General features: G+C 40.6%; 1 protein-coding gene across 2 annotated transcripts in view; it reads left to right on the plus strand.

Moving 5' to 3' along the window:
• The window catches only part of NUP93 (nucleoporin 93), a 112479-nt gene that overhangs the window by 10108 nt on the left and 84681 nt on the right, over positions 1 to 17690 (plus strand). For both annotated transcript variants that reach the window (XM_007993382.3, XM_007993383.3), the window contains exons 2-3: positions 5858 to 6050; positions 16202 to 16319. In XM_007993382.3, the coding sequence (XP_007991573.3) occupies positions 5872 to 6050; positions 16202 to 16319 (297 nt within the window). In that variant the 5' untranslated portion in view covers positions 5858 to 5871. The remainder of the gene's footprint in view (positions 1 to 5857; positions 6051 to 16201; positions 16320 to 17690) is intronic.

Raw genomic sequence — 17690 nt, forward strand, 5'->3', positions numbered from 1 at the left:
GAAAAATATTTTATAACCATGTGAAAATTATATGAAACTCAAATTTAAGTGTTCATGATTAATGTTTTATTAAAGTACAGCCATGCCTGTTGGTTTACATATTATCTGTGCCTGCTTTCAAGCTATAACAGCACAGTTGAGTAGTTGCTACAGAGCCTGGCCCACAAAGCCCAAACTATTCACTACCTGTCCTTTTACAGAAGAAGTTTGCTCACTGTTGCCCTAGGAGACTAGAAACTGGGCAAGCGTTTGGCAGATATGTCTAGGATGGATGGCTCTGAGGCTCTTTTATAGCTTCCTTTGTTTCATTTTCCATTTCTCTTTGTCAGCTTTGGTGCTTTATTTTTCTGGAATATATCCTGGGAGTAACATAGGCTTAAGTCTAGAGAACTAGTGAATAATAGCTATTTCTGGGATGACTCAATGATTCCCCAGCTTGAGAGTCCATAAGGCCTGAGTAAAGGAAGAGAGGTATTCTACTTGTGGCTGGTGCTTTAAAAATAAAAGAAACCAATGAACTAATAATATCAGAAAACAGATATGTGGGATTTTAATATAATAAGCACGAATACTATAACAGACAAAGATTTAGACCATCTACAAAATCCCGAAGGGGCCACTCTTAGAGAATACTGATTTACAATGGTTTAGAAGTGTTTAGCTGTTTGAATATTTAAGTATCTACTCTTCTCTGGCTCGATTAAATATTTAACATAGTTAATATATTTGGAATGTGGAAATGATTTTATTTTTCGTAAGACTCACATGTTAATGAACTGAAATTATTTTGTGCATTTTTGCTCTGCCTTTATATTTAGTTCGTTTCACCTTATATGCAGTTTGGGAATTTTTTCCACCTCATTTGTGAATGTTGATATGCCCTAAAGGGACATGTGTTTTAGACACTAAATGACAGGTGAACGCAGACCAGCATAAGGAAGTAGAAGTTTGGCCAGCCCTTGGTTTAGCTCTAGGTAGGAGCTCTCTCTTTCAAACTGTGGCTTTTACTTTTTTCATTTAGTTCATTTGCTCAGCATCCTCTAGGTGTGGTGAAGAGATCTACATTATGGGACCTTTCCACTGAGAACATTCCTTATTTTTAGCATAGTGGGGAATCCTACTGTAGCTTCAGAAAAAAGACGGGTCATTGTCCTTTGTTTGCTTGGTGGCAGCAGTCAGGGTGGGGAGCTTTTTATTGAAGTGTGATACATAAATCGTGAGTCGAGATTGACTAATTTTCTGAAAAGTGAGCACACTGTCAACCAATGGTTAGATCAAAAAACTGAAAATTGCGAGCCCCCTTGAAGCCGTCCTCATCCTTCCCCTTCTGTCCTTCCCCCGACAAGTGTAACCAATCCTGCCTTCTAACAACAGTGATAAGTTTGCCATTCAGTTTAAGGTTCTCAGTTGCCCGGGTTGTTGAGGAGTTTCTATGGAGGCTCGGTAGCACTTCTGCCAAGTCCTACTTGCATGGAGAGTAATTTGTTGCCCAAGGCCCTGATACTTTGCGATGCTCTCTGAAGTGCCTGCCAGTGTTGCCTTGCCAAAGGATTCCTAACCACGCCCTGGAGCTTAGTCACTGCTGTCGTAAAGGAGCCCTAGTGCTGTTCCGCTGTCCCTGCTGGCCTTTTCCTGTGCAGCCCCACTTGTGCTGCATTGACTGCTCCGGGTCGTGCTTCCATGGTTTCTTAGTGTTGCTTCTTCCTGTGCCTCTCCTCCATAGTTCCCCAAGGATGCAGCTGGTGTCCAGGCTGCATGGCCAGATTTTCCCAACGCAAGGCTTGGACTTCAGTTTTTTTCCCCATAGATCATTTTAATTGTCTCTACTGGACAAAGCTTACTGAGGTTTTTTTCATGATTAGTTTTTAGTCTCTTGGTCAAAGTTGATTTAGTGGTTTAATCTCTATATTTTGTGGCTAAATTGATATTTTGTGGTGGGGATAAAAATTGTCCTAAATTTATGAAATTAGGCGTAAATTGAAGCATTTTAGTGCAGTGGGATGATGAATACATCAAAGTATAGATTTAGTTGCACATTGAGGGTAGCAAAAATGTATAAATTTGGAAACTTTAATAAAACTTCTTTGTATAATTAATTTCTACTGGTTGAATAATAATGCAGGACAGATCCAGTTTTTCCCAAATGTAGTATTTCATACATACCTCTCTTTTCTGCTGTGCAGACGTAAAACAAGCTTGTTTTCTCTTTACTCCTACCCTGAAGTTTTGTAGCAAAATTCTTTCTATATGTGTCTCTTTCTTTTGGTTTCTAATTCTGTTCACCTGGTTTATGGTCTTGATATTTAGAGGGAAAGCACTAGTCTGGACCAAGTGTGATATGAATTCATGCCATTTAGACTGTCACTGCCTTATGCTGTGCTGCCTCAGAAATGTTAAGTATCATTTGGTAGTCTGATACCAACTGGAAGGGAATGTTTTTGTTCAGGTCTCTGCTTGCTAGTGGGTGCCCGTTTGGCAAAGGAGTGCAGGAAGCCTTTGAGAAGGACAGACTCTCACCAACGGAAGAAAACCCCCTCCTATTTATTCAAAATATGAGTACCTACTATGTGTCAGGCACTTCCACTGTTGTAGAAGCTTGGGGTACGTCAGTGAACAAAACACTGTGCTTGTGCAGCTTATGTTCTCGCAGAGGTGACAGACAGTAAAGGAGATGGGGGATTGCTGGGGGTGGCTTGTACTTTTAAATAGCTTTCTAGGTTGGCCTCAAAGGCAGGGTGATAGGTGAACTGAAACAGATAGGGAATCAACCTTGAGTGTTTCTAGGGGAGGAACATTCTAGTAGAGGAAACACGGAGCGCAAAGGCTGTAAGGCAGGAATGTGCCTGATCCGTTGGGGACCAGCAAAGAGGCCCCAGAGTGGCTGGCACCCATGAAAGGAGTGGAGATAGGGCTGGAGATGAGTCTGAGTGATGAGGGGAGGTGGGTCCCCTTTTGTAGGGTTTCATTCTGTACAAGAGGTTTAAGCAGGAGGCATGTGATCTGACTGACTGTAAAAGGATCAGTGGTTACTGGGTTGCTATAGACAGAATAGACTGTGGGAGGCAAGGGCTGAAGCTGGGAGGTTTGGGAGGGAGACTGCTGAGAGAGTCTAGGGAGGCAGCTTGGATGTGGGGAGGTGGCCAGGTAGAGATGGCGAGGACAGGCAGATTCTGGATGTATTTTGAAGGTAGATTTGAAGGGCTTTGTTGGTTGATTGGATGTAGGATATGAGTTATGGGCCATCATGGATTTTGGTCCAAACAACTGAATAATGAAGTCTTCACACACTGAGAAGGCCAAGGGGCAGGTTTTGTGGATGAAAAGTTAGAGCCCAGTTTTGGGATATTACATTTAGGATGTTGTTCAGAGATTCAACCTTTATTTTACCATTGTCAAAACCATTATATATAATTAACTTAAAAAAATCTTTATTAGACCATGTTAAAGTAAATGACTGATTTTGTATTAATTACTTATACCAAATTCATTGCTCAAAATCTTTGGGGTGGGCTGGTCATTTGAGAAGCTGAGCATTTCCTTTGTCTGACATAGGAATAAAATATTAGATGTATTTCTTTCTTCCTTTACCTTTCTTTGTCTTCTTTTTTAATAATGGAAAAGTTTTGTTTCATTCAGTTCTTTATTTAGGGATTTCCAAAGTTTTCCTCATGAATGAAAAAAGTACTTTCTTTTCCTGGACTCTGTTAGAAAAATTATTTTTATCTTAGAGTAAAAATAATGGGCAGGGGGGCGGGGGGGGGGGGGTGGGGATCCAGAGAAGGGAATGCTTTGCCTTTCTTTTCCCTTTCTGGTGAATGACCATGGTTTTGTGTAATTAGTAGAATGTCATTGGCCTTGAACATTCCAGAGAAAACACATTTCTCTGTCAGGGCGGAGTAGTTGTTTAAAAATGCCCCTCTCCTCAAAATTCTTGTGTTTCTTCCTCTCTCCTTGAGGATACCTTCCTAATTCTCCCATCCCCATTTTCTCACAAAAAAAGATTGCAAATTACAGCCTGATTATATTGGGTCAAAAAAAATTACAATATTTGTTTAGAAACTTGAGGTTAAGAGTTATTGTGTACGTTAATTTTTGTTGAAGATTAAAGTCAGCTTGGAACTTCATAAAGAATATCGAAGTGGCTTTATGTTTACTCCAGCTGAGCTATTTTTGTTTTACCCTTGTTCCCTTGCCTTTAAAGTTAATGTCCTTTAATGCTCATTCTTAAAAGTTCTTAATGGATTTATGGCAGTAACAGTGTCCTTTTGACAATTAACCTGTGCTTCATAGCTGACATATAATTATTCGCCAACATGACAAAACCTGTCTCTACTAAAAATACAAAAAAGCCGGTAGTGTCACCCTGGTTGGGTGTGGTGGTGCACGCTGTAATCCCAGCTACTTGGGAGGCTGAGGCATGAGAATTGCTTGAATCTGGGAGGTGGAGCTTGCCATGAGTCAAGATTGCGCTACTGCACTACAGCCTGGCTGACAGAGTGAGACTCTGTCTCCCAAAAAAAGGAAAAAGTATAACAAGAGCTATTGTACAAGTAATTTTTTTAACAAAAAATTTTCTTATTAACCTTTTAGCAATGTAATTTTTTTTTTTTTTCCCCAAGACAGTCTCACTCTATTGCCCAGGCTGGAATGCAGTGGTGTGATCTCGGCTTACTGCAACCTTCCTCTCCCGCCCCCACCCCCGCCCCCGCGGTTCAAGTGATTCTCCTGCCTCAGCTTCCCGAGTAGCTGGGATTATAGGTGTGTGCCACCACACCCAGCTAATTTTTGTATTTTTAGTAGAGATGGGGGTTTCGCCATGTTGGCTAGGCTGGTCTCTAACTCCTGACCTTAGGCAATCTACCCGCCTAGGCCTCCCAGAGTGCTGGGATTATAGGCGTGAGCCACCGTGCCCAGCCAATTTTCTTACCATGGTGTTACTTTTTATCTTCTGTTGATTTAATTAGTGGTAGGAGTTAAAAACATTCTCTTGGTCAAGAACCTTATATAAGAATAGTGCAGTATATATTCTGTACTATTGACATTTCTCAAAGTAGCAGGTACAGTAACAAATCTAATGTCCTGAATGTCGTATATAACAAGCAGGCACAGATCTGTGCTCTCAGTAACCTTGTAAGATAAAGAATGTATGATTGGAGACCTGGACATGAGTATAAAAAAAAAAAAGAAAAAAAAATTTATTCTATGTTAGTGAAGGAGCAGGTGTATTAGAATAACAGTAGGGGAGAGAGGGAGAGTTAGTGGTGGTTAGTCCAAAGATTGCCTGTTTTCCTGGTCTTGGTTCAACCAAATCACAGTAGAGAGTATTCTCGGCATGTAACTCAGCCTCTGTGGACTGGAATTTGTTCTTTCTACTCAGGAGCCTCACAGAGTAGTTGTGAGGATCATTTGAGATAAGGTCTTATAAATTGCCTGGTGCTTTTGGGGTGGTAGTGTTTTTCTAAGATGGGTGAAGAATAAGAGGTATAAGGTGACTGTTCTTTAAGCCTCCTAGAGGTTGCCACAGTGGTTTCTATTTCCTTATCTGCTTTGAGTCTGTGGAAGGAGGCAGGAATTCTGGTCCGTGACTTGATATCCATGCATTTGTTCTGATGGCAGAAATCAATCTTGGGGCTGTCAATATGCACAGAAATGATCTGTTTTTTCACAGCCTGACTCATTTTCTCTGTCAGGCCTGTTCTTGGGCTATGTTCAGGAACAAATCCTGCTTGTTGATGAGCTGTGTCCTCGTCTGTTTACAAAAAGTTCTGCTGTTTCGTTAAGCTTGTAACAGATTCAGGCAGTGTTTGAAACCTGTCTTTCCCTTGATTTAGATCTTTTCATTTTTTCTCCCATCTAGGATCTGCATCTCCAATGGATACTGAGGGGTTTGGTGAGCTCCTTCAGCAAGCTGAACAGCTTGCTGCTGAGACTGAGGGCATCTCAGAACTTCCCCATGTGGAGCGGAACTTACAGGAGATCCAGCAGGCGGGCGAGCGCCTGCGTTCCCGTACCCTCACACGCACGTCCCAGGAGACGGCAGATGTCAAGGCGTGAGTACTGGTAGGGAGGCCCCTTTAGTACTGGGTGGCTTAGGGGCAGGATCTGTTTCTTCTTTCCTGCCTTGAATTCAGATCCAATCTGTGAATGACAGCCACTAGCCAGATTCTTGGGAACTCAGAAAGGTTTTATAAAAGGACAGCAGCCTTGGTTTGTTTCCCTGCTTCTCAGGTTTTCTAGCCTGTCTGATATCACAGGGAGAGATGATGAGCTGATATCACAGGGAGAGATGATCACAAGGTAGGAGGGGGTAAGTTCTGTTATGCTGAATCTGGTCACAGTAGTTCCTGCTTGGGGTCAATGACCGTTGGGTCATAAATGGCTCCTGTTATGTTAATACATATGGGCCCCACAGATAAGTGTTACCTTCAAAGCCAGAGAGCACTCAGTGATGAGGACAGGTTTTAAGAGCATTTGGAAGAAATTGATGAGCAGTTAGTGATGTGAAACCATCCAAGTGAGGAGTGATTCTGTCTGCTTGTTTTCACTGACCTGGGAGGCTGCTTCTGAAAGGCCTTGGAAATACAGTGCCCCCAGCTGATTGTAGAACAGGAGAGTGGGTGAGCCCCAAGAGAGTGCAGCTGGGGAAAAGTGCTGACTGATTGGACTGGCAGCCACTGCTGCCACACAGCATCAGTTGGGCTGTTGATTCCACAAACATGTGTTTAGGATCCACGCTGTGCCAGGTCTGGACTATCTCTGGGGCGACAACCGTGAATTAGACATGGTTCTTGCTCTCAAGGAGCTTATAATGTGGGGAGTGGGGCAGAAAAAAACTATGCTGCTTTCCTTAAGAGATGTGATTTACTGATTATTTACTAAATGTGTTACAAGCTTGGCTAGACTTAAGATTTTGCTTAATTTTCACAACCATCATTAGGCTACAATCTCCACATTACAATTGAGCAACAAAGGCTCAGAGAAGGCAAGTAACTTCCAGATCACACAGCTGACGAGTGGTAAAGTAAGGATTCATACCTAGTGAGGCTGACTCCAGAGCGCATACTCCTCTGATCGTGATGGAAGGGCATGGGAGGATGGAGAGGTTGCTGCTACTTGTGCCTTTGATGGGTCTGGGAAGACACTGAAATTCTGTGCAGGAAATATGGGAAATTGTCAGTCATCTCCTCAGTCTTCATTCCTTGAACTTGAGAAAGAACTAAGTGCTAGTGTTAATGTGGGACATTGTCTGCTCTAAGCATTTAACAGATGTCACGGGAGTATTATGTAGGAGTGGGCTACATTCTTGTTCTTGAGAGCTGAATGTTTTGGCTGCTCTGTCGAGTCAGTAAGGATGTTGTGGAAATTCTTCTGTAGGCCTCCCCAAAATGTTATTTTCTAAAATAACTAGTTGGTTTTGGTTCTGTTGGCATTGGTAAAGGCAAGTCAGAGGAACCCTGGCAGGGATTTTTCACCCTGCAGCCTTGCAGCTAAGTGCAGCCAACTGCTTCCCTACACTGCTTTCTCACAGCCCAACCAGCCTTTAGACACTTCTGCTAACTTGCCTTCCCTGTAGGCTCCTTACCTGCTTCTCCTGGCTGCCTACGGTTACCCCCAGTCTTGAGCATGCAGGCTTTGTGCTGTATGCAAAGATGCTGCTGAAGAGAAAGGCCCATGATGCCAACTGAGTTGCTATAGTTATAATTTAATTGCATCAGCTTTACAACCTATTAAGAGCAAAAAGGGAAAATGTTTTCTTGGTAACAATTATCGGTCATGCTCTTTTTCTTGTAAATTTCCATTCTTTTTCATCTCTTTCTACCTCAAATTCATTATTTTAGGGAGGAGGAAGTTGGAATGTTGAAAGAATGGGTATAGGGTGGGGCAGGTGCTTAAAAAGAAACCAAAGGGCTGATGACTGTATTTTTCCATCTTCTTGATAGGCAGAGACATAAAGTGTGGTGTGAATATTTTAGTACATACAATATGAGGGCAGAAGAGAGAACTGAGTAGGAAAAATTTTCTTACATGAAATAAGTTTTGAAAGAAAATTCTGTCTTTAAGATTTTAGATTATAGATTTAAGATTGAAATGTTATGTGCCAAATTTATTTATTTGTCCAAATACACTGTGTTGAATATTTTGTTTTGGAGAATAGCTTTGGTAGCTTTTTTTATGTGTGTGTTTGATCTTTTAAAATTGTTCAATTTTTTCACACATAAAGAAGAGTATGCCTAACATATATAAAGATGTAAATCTGGGTTTGCAGCCCATGAACTACATCCAGCCTTAAAGTTTTATTGGAACACAGCCAGGCTTATTTGTATTGTCTGTGCTGCTTTTGTGCTACAGTATGAGAGTTGAGTAGTTTTGACAGAGATCATGTCCCCTGCAAAGCCTGAAATGTTTACTATATGCTGTTTACAGAAAAAGTTTGCTGACTCTGGTATAGATAATAAAATGAATGAATACTCATATGCACATTGATCAACTGAAACAGAATATTGAGCTGGGTGCCGTGGCTCATGCCTGTGACCCCAGCACTTTGGGAGGCTGAGGCAGGTGAATCGCTTGAACTCAGGAGTTCAAGACCAGCCGGGACAACATGGCAAAACCCATCTACAGAAAATTAGCTGAGCATGGTGACACGCACCTGTAGTCCCAGCTACTCGAGAGGCTGAGGTAGGAGGATTGTTTGAGCCCAGGAGGTCAGAGGGTGCCCATCATCAATTGCATACCCCTCTTTTCTCATCAGATATGCTGCACTAGATTTTTCCATTCAGACTCTGAAATCAGACAACCTAGAGGTGTATAAAGGAAAAGCCAGTAGTCACTCTTTCTCCGTAACTTTGTCATCCAACATAACCAATGTTATTAATTTGCTTATTTTTTCACATACTTTTCCATGTTCATGCAAAGCATATATAAACATTTATTTCCCCAAAGTTTTACAGCACATTATAACTCTCCTTGTGATAATACTATAAGCTGTTGTTTAAGCTCTTACTGTTTATCAGGCACCGTGCCACACACTTTATACGCATTATGTAATTTCTTTTAAAAATAACCCTGTGAAAGTGTTATGTGCGTTTTAAACTTGAGGAAAGTCAATAGTGAGTGACCAGGCTGGAATTTCAAATCCAACTTAGTAAGAATTCCTCATATTTGTATGGTACTTTTCAGTTTCTGAAGGATTGTCATACGCACTGTCCTGACTGGTCTGCAGTGCCTGAGAGGTAGGATAGGCATTTTTCCCCACATTTAACAGAGGAAGAAACTGAGGCTTGGAAAGGTGATGTATCCAAGATTTTCAGTAAGTGACAGGTGAGACTTGAACCCAGACCTCCTGACATTTTATGTGCTTCCCACGTATGCTGGGAACAGTCCTTGTCCTTTTACTCTCCTGGAACTGGAAGGAGACTCCAGCTTCCGTGACTTTCTGCTCATGGGGGACTGCCTGGCTTTTGGAAATTGAAGCAGGTAGAAGGCAGGGAACTTTCTAAGGATTTTTCCACCCTTACAGACTGAAAGTTTCTAGTACAGGCTTTATTTATAAAGCCATCCCTACCCTAGATTCCCTGTCTCCTTCATCAGTCCTTTCTCTCCCTGCATATGCATCATATAAGCCATATACTGCATAAGCCACACACTGAACAATTTCTACAGATGTCCACCACTTAAATGACCTTTCTTTTCTAACAATTCTAGTAGCTAATTTTTAAATTCTGAGGTTCTCAAAATCCTGGTATATGTTAAAATTATTTTGGCACTGGATACATTCTTATGTGTCTGATAAAGTACAGCACCATGGGACAAAATTTAAACATAGCTAGCAAAATTGACCCAGCAATTCCACTTCTAGGGTTTTGTCCCAAAGATATACTGGCAAAAAACACCCAAGAAAACCCTGTGCACAAGGATATTCATTACAGCATTATTTGTAATAGCAAAAATTGAAAACAAATGTCCATCAGTAGGTGACTAGTGGAATAATGTAGTATGTCTATGTAGTAGAGTACTTTTCAGTAGTACAAAGGAATGAGAGTATACAGTAACATGGAGTGATTCCAGGACATATTAAGTAAAAAATGCAGGGTAGAGAAAAGTGTTTAGTACTCTATCATTTGTATAAGAAAACAGGTGAAAGACATCCCATGTTCATGGATCAGAAGACTTAATAGTAATATATTAATATTCCCTAAATTGGTGTACAGATTCAACACAGTCTCTATCAAAATCCCAGCTGGGATTTTTTGCAGAAAGTGACTAGTTGATTCTGAAATCCATATGGAGATGCAAGAGACCTAGAATAGCCAAAACAATCTTTAAAAAGCAGAAGAAAGTTGGAAGAATCACACTTGCAATTTCAAAATTTACTACAGAGTCACAGTAATTAAGACTATGGTACTGGCCTAACGACAGACATGTAGATTGATGGAATGGAATTATTAATCCAGGTAAACCCTTGTGTCTGTGATCGGCTGATTTTCAACAAGGGTACTTAAACCATTCAGTGTGAAAAGAACAGTCTTTTCAACAAGTGATGCTAGGACAGTCATGTCAAAAGGACCCAGAAACCAAGTTGAAGAGGCTTCTACTGGCCAAAGATGAGATGATTTGATCATCGATTAGGATAATAATTGCATTGGATTGAAACATATCAAATATGTTTAAAATTTATGAGTTTATATACTAAAACAAAACTCATTGAGTGCCTTTGGAGAGTACTAAAGAACCAACTCATTATTCAGGGTAATTACATAGTTGATTTTAGAGTTTCTTGGAATGGAAGTATTCTAGCTAATAAAGATGGAATTAGGATACCACCATTTTGCAACCACTGAGGAGTAAATGGATCTAAGCAATCATCATCAAGACTGCAAATATTTCAGGTGGACATAACCAGATATTAAATACCTCTTGATGTAAAGTATATAGTAATCTAGCCATAAAAGTAGTGGTACCTCAATCTAATCAAACCCTTGGAACTTTGAATTTGCAGGAAATACAGAGGACAAAGGAGCGTGTTAAATGATATCATGGGGTTTCCGTCAGTAAAACGTTTTCTCTGGGAAACTATAGACTTGCTACTGTGAGTGTAGTCAGTGGATCAACAGCATCGGCATCAACCATGAGCTTTTTAGAAATGGAGACTCTCAGGCCCCATCCCAGACCTATTTAATCAGAATCTAAATTTTTAACAAGGTTTCCAGGTGATTCATATGCACTTTTTTTTTTCTGCTCTGTACCTTTGTCATCACATGTACATTTAAAGCTTGAATAACACCGCTTTACGAGATAAATAATCCAGAGTCTTCAACAAAGAGATTATAAGAAAAAAAATGAGATGGAGGAGCAACCTGTTGATGAAAAGAGATTTAGGAGGCATATTAATCATCCACAAGTAGAGACCTTATTTGGATTTCATTTAAACAAACACAAATTTAAAAGTTGTGAAAAAATTAGGCAATATCTTGGATATGCTTCAAAATAAGCATATTTGTTGATAGAGAAAAATAGGTAGGGATGTAGATGAAACAGAGTTGGCTACGACATGCAGATTGTTGGGGCTGGGTGATGGGTATAAGGAGGTTTACTATTTTAATTTTTTTTTTTTATGAAGGAAAGAGGTTTAATTGATTTACATTTTCACAGGGTGTACAGGAAGCCTGGCTGGGGAGGTCTCAGGAAGCTTATAATCATGGCAGAAGGTGAAGGGGAAACAGGCACATCTTCACATGGTGGAGCAGGATAGAGGGTGAAGGGGGAAGTGCTACGTACTCTTTAACAACCAAATCTTATGGGAACTCACTGTCATGAGAACAGCCAAGGGGAAGTCTGCTCCCATGGTCCAGTCATCTCCCACTGGGTGCCCCGTCCAACATTGAGGATTACAGTTCGACATGAGATTTGAGTGGGGACACAGAGCCAAACCATATCATTCCACATCTAGCCCCTCCCAAATCTCATGTCCTTGTCACATTTCAAAGCACAGTCATGGCTTCCAAACAGACCCCCAATGTCTTAACTCATTCTAGCATTAACTCAAAAGTCCAAGTCCAAAGTCTCATCTGGGACAAGGCATGTCTTTTTGCCTATGAGCCTGTAAAACCAAAAACAAATTAGTTACCTCCAAGATACAATGGTGGTACAGGCATTGGGCAAATGTTCCCATTCCAACAGGGAGAAATTGGCCAAAACAAAGGGGCTACAGACCCCATGCAAGTCCAAAACCCAGAAATAATTTTATTTGACTCCACGTCTCACATCCAAGCACACTGATGCAATAGGTAGGCTCCCAAGACCTTGGGCATCTATGCTCCTTTGGCTCTACAGGGTACAGCCCCCTTGGCTGCTTTCATGGGCTAGTGTTGAGTGCCTATGGCTTTTCTAGGCACATGGTGCAAGCCGTCAGTGGGTCTACCATTCTGAGTTCTGGAGGATGGTGACTTTTTTCTCACAACTCCACTAGGCAGTGCTCCAGTGGGGACTCTTTGTGGGGGCTGCAACCCCACATTTCCCCTCCACATTGCTTAGTAGATTCTCCATGAGGGCTCTGCCCCTGTAGCCGACTTCTGCCTGGATATCCAGACATTTCTCTACATTCTCTAATGGCTGTTGGGAGGCTCCCAAAATTTTGTGTTTTTAATTTTTTTCTATAATAGCTTTAAATGGGTGGGCCACTACAATGGCTGTAATAAAAAAGATAGTAACAAGTGTTGGTGCGGATGTGGGAGAAATTGGAGTCTTTATACATTGCTGGTGGGAATGTAAAATGGTATAGTTGCTTTGGAAAACAGTCTGGCATTTCCTCAAAAGATTAAGCATAGGGTTATATGACCCAGCAATTCTGCTCCTAGGTATATACCTAAGAGAAATGGAAATGTATACTCACACAAAAACTTGTGCAGGAATGTTCATGGCATCTTTTAAAAATAATAGCCAAAAGTGGAAATAATCCAAATGCCCATCCACTGATGAACGGATACATAAAACGTGGTATGTCCATGCAATGGAATACTATTTGGCAATAAAAAGGAATGAAGTACTAATACATGTTTTGACATGAATGAACCTTGAAAGCATTATGTTAAATGAAAGAAGCCAGTTACAAAGACTGTATATTGTGATTGCATTTATGAGCAATGTCCGGAATAGGCAAATTTATAGAGACAGAAAGTAGATTAGTAGTTGCCAAGGGATGGGGGAGGTTTGGGGGGGAATGGGGAATCACCACCTATTGGTCGGGGGTTGCTTTTTGGGGTGATGAAAATATTCTAAAATTGATTGTAGTGATGGTTGTACAATTTTATGAATACATAAAAATCACTGAATTGTAGGCCAGGCATGGTGGCTCACACTTGTAATCCCAGCCCTTTGGGAGGCCAAGGTGGGTGGATCACTTGAGCCAGGAGTTCAAGTCCAGCTTGGCCAACATGGGGAAACCCTGTCTCTAGTAAAAATACAAAAATTAGCTGAGTGTGGTGGCATGCACCTGTAGTGCCAGGTACTGGAGAGGCTGAGGCACAAGAATTGCTTGAACCTGGGAACTGGAGGTTGCAGAGAGCTGAGATTGCACCACTGCACTCTATCCTGGGCAACAGAGTGAGACTCTGTCTCAAAAATAAATAACCAAATTGTATACTTTAAATGATAAATTGTAAAGCTGGGTGCAGTGGCAATCATCCTTAGTTCGTGCTACGTGGGAGGCCAAGACAGGAGGATCTCTTGAGCCCGGGAGTTTAAGTCCAATATTAATCACAACTGATCATAGTCGTTGGGAGGAAAGTTTGGACTAGGTTACTCCTGAAACTAGGTGATTCTAATGTGCAACCAGGGTTGAGACCCACTCTTTTTTTTCTTTTTTTTTTTTTTTTTTTTAATTTTTAAAAATTTTACTTTAAGTTCCGGGATGCACGTGGAGAATGTCCAGGTTTGTTACATAGATATACATGTGCTGTGGTGGTTTGCCGCACTTATCAACCTGTCATCTAGGTTTTAAGCCCCACATGAATTTGGTATTTGTGCTAATGCTCTCCCTCTCCTTGTCCCTCACCCCCTGACAGGCTCCAATGTGTGTTGTTCCCCTCCCTGTGTCCATTGTGTTCTCATTGTTCAACTTCCACTTATGAGTGAGAACATACAGTGTTTGGTTATGTGTTCCTGTGTTAGTTTGCTGAGAATGATGGCTTCCAGCTTCATCCAGGTCCCTGCAAAGGACATGAACTCAGTCTTTTTGATGGCTGCATAGTATTCCATGGTGTATATGTGCCACATTTTCTTTTACCAGTCTATCATTGATGGACATTTGGATTGGTTCCAAATCTTTGCTATTGTAAATAGTGCTGCAGTAAACATATGTGTGCTTGTGTCTTTATAGTAGAATGATTTATAATCCTTTGGGTATATACTCAGTAGTGGGATTGGTGGGTCAGATGGTATTTCTGTTTCTAGATCCCTGAGGAATTGCTACACTGTCTTCCACAATGGTTGAACTAATTTACACTCCCACCAACGGTGTAAAAGCATTCCTGTTTCTCCACAGCCTTGCCAACATCTATTGTTTCCTGACTTTTTTAGTAATCGCCATTCTGACTGGCGTGAGATGGTATCTCATTGTGGTTTTGATTTGCATTTCTCTAATGATCGGTGATATTGAACTTTTTTTCATATGTTTGTTGACTGCATAAATGTCTTCTTTTGAGAAGGGAGACCCACTCTTATAGAGAGTTAACTATTTAGGATTATTAGAGGAGAGAGGAAATATATGGCAACCTGGAGGGAAAGCCCCGGGAATGACATCATAGTTGACCTGGAAGAGACAAAAATCTATAGGAAGGAACCTCTGGGTAAATGTAATCTGTTGCTGTAGTATTTATTGGATTAGAACTACTTATGTGAAATTCTTTCTCTTCTCCAATAAGTCTGTTAGTTCAGGATTGAAACTTTTAGGTGTTATACCTGTTGGTATACTGACTATTAAATTACTCAAAGTGAACACAAATGTTATCAGTGAGAGTTTTCAGTACTAATTTATAGTCCAGAAACAGTCAACAAATTAATGGACTGGATGTGGTGGTTCACACCTGTAATCCCAGCACTTTTGGAGGCTGAGGCAGGAGGATTGCTTGGCCAGGAGTTTGAGACCAGCCTGGGCAACAGAGCAAGACCCTGTCTGTAAATAAAATAAAATTAAGTTAAATTAATTGAGTTCCCGTAAGTTTCTTTTTTCCAGAGAGTGTTCTAGATATTAGTGCAATCTTTGCTTTAAAAAAACAACCCTTACATTGTTACCTTGCCCCAGGTGAGTAGAAATAAAGCTGACTATTATTCCCATTTCTCTTCAAAAGCATTTACTGGTCAGATAACAGCCTTCTATATTATTAGACTGGGCAGCAGAGAGGGAACCTGCAGATGTGCTGAAGATGCTGTTTGGCTTTTGAAGGGAAGCCATGGAGAACTGACCTTGAATTCTGGTTTGATTGCTCCTGGGCAAATCATTGATCACCTTGAACCTTTAGTTTCCTTAGCTCATGAATGACGTTTATACTAGGTTACTCCTGAAACTTCTACAATGTTGTAGTTCACTATATCCATCTACGGAGGCTGTAAGTGTAGGATGGTGGTTAAGAGTTGTGCTATACAACCCGGGAGGCTAAGGCAGGAGAATCACATGAACCTCGGAGGCGGAGGTTGCAGTGAGCCGAGATCCTGCCACTGCACTCCAGTCTGGACGACAGAGTGAGACTCTGTCTCAAAAAAAAAAGAGTTGTGCTGCAGAACTAGAAGACCTGCCTCTGCCACTTCCTGACTCTGTGACTTTGGGCAAGCTGGTTAACCTCTTTATACCTTAGTTCTCTCATCCATAAAATGGGGATGAATGATAGCATGTACCTCATGGGTTTCTTTACTATGACATGTTTGGAGCAGTCTGGCCTATGGTAGTAGTATCGTTTTATTCTAGACAAGGCTCTCAAATTCAGGCATGCTTAGAATTTGAATCTGTTACTACATACTACAGTGTTATGGCTCTTATTCCATGTGATTTCTATGGAAAGATATAAAACAACTATGTAAAAGTGTCTGGACAGTATATAGGAAGTTTTGAATGGAAAATACTCTCCAGTATTTGATGAAGCATATTAGATGTCCTAATCCTACTTTTCCCCTTACTTATATCTCCCTATTGTATATCCTCACATAGGTCAGTTCTCCTTGGGTCTCGGGGACTTGACATATCCCACATCTCCCAGCGATTGGAGAGTCTGAGTGCAGCCACCACCTTTGAGCCTCTTGAGCCCGTGAAGGACACCGACATTCAGGTAAGGACTGCCAAATGCAGGTGGAACCCAGAGCATATAACCCAGGCTGAAGACCCTGGCCCTTTATTAACCAGCTGATTAAGGAATTTCAGTTTTCTTCGTTAATTTTCTTCTTCCTCAGATATTAAGAGAACAGTAGATTCAGCTTTGGAGGTATAGTGGAAAACATTGGGTTATTTTCAGAGCTCTCTGTGTAGCTGAATTTAAGAAAGCAATTCCAACCTGCACTTTTTAGATTATTATAATTAGGAGAACAGATTTCTCCTCTTTCCTTGGGTTTAATCCAAGGCTCAGAGACATTAGTCTCAAGTTTCTTTCGCTTTCTTTGCTGGATCTCAAATAATTTTACTATTCGTCTTCCACATTTCTTTTTTACATCTTGCTTGTATTGGTTGGCAAAGAGCTGGGGAAAACTTAGAGTACTATTTACTGAAACCTACTCAATGATTTCCAAGAAGTGTTTGGCTGCATTAGTGGCACCAGGAAATAGTCTAATAGAGCACTCCAGTCACATTTAACCAAACATGCCACTAGCAATCAATAGCTGTTTTAATCTAATCAGAAACTGACATAAAATTGTTAAGGAAAAAACTCACAGTCTGTTTAGTTTTTGAGGAATTGGAACACTGCATTTGCATTAGTGAAGGGACAGTGGGGCACCATTTTATTTTTTTTATCGTTGAGTTACCTGAAAATGAAAGGATGCCTCCTGCAGAGGCAAATTCTAGTAGAAATGGGCAATATTATTTGGGCTCAATTTGAATTAACACTCTTTACCCCAGTACCCTTCCTAAGAACCATTTTAGTCCATCTAATGGCCACATTTCTACTGCATTTATTTGAATTCAGAAACCTAAAACTGTACTTTGAGTTGAGAGTTGAAGAACTATAGATATTTTTCCTATTGCTGCTATGTTCCCAAAGTATGAAAATCCAGTTTTTCCAGTTTTATATGCTAAATCATATTTGCCTGTCAACTTATAATTGCCTTCTCATTTCCATGTAATCTTAAAATGGCATGTACACCTTTTAAACTTTTTTTTTAAGTTTTAGCTCCCCTCCCCCATACAACTGCTTGAGGCTATCTATTAACAAATACGTATAACAGGGATGAATAATCACCATATATTTTGGGAGTATTCCTAATAATGTGGAAAGAAATGGCACCTGCTGAAAGGGTTTTTGTTTGTTTTTAATGTTGAAAATACCAAAGAAATTGTTTGTTTGAAAAACAAAGTGTTTTTTACATTTTCTTTGATATTCTTGGAGTAGATATTTTGAATACTCAACAGCATTTTGTGATGCACTTCATGCATTTCCAGTGATGTGAAACTCCATTTTTTTTACCTTAAGGTATTGACAGGTTTGTAA

The sequence above is a fragment of the Chlorocebus sabaeus genome, chromosome 5, assembly GCF_047675955.1.
Source record: "Chlorocebus sabaeus isolate Y175 chromosome 5, mChlSab1.0.hap1, whole genome shotgun sequence".
Lineage (NCBI taxonomy): Eukaryota > Metazoa > Chordata > Mammalia > Primates > Cercopithecidae > Chlorocebus > Chlorocebus sabaeus.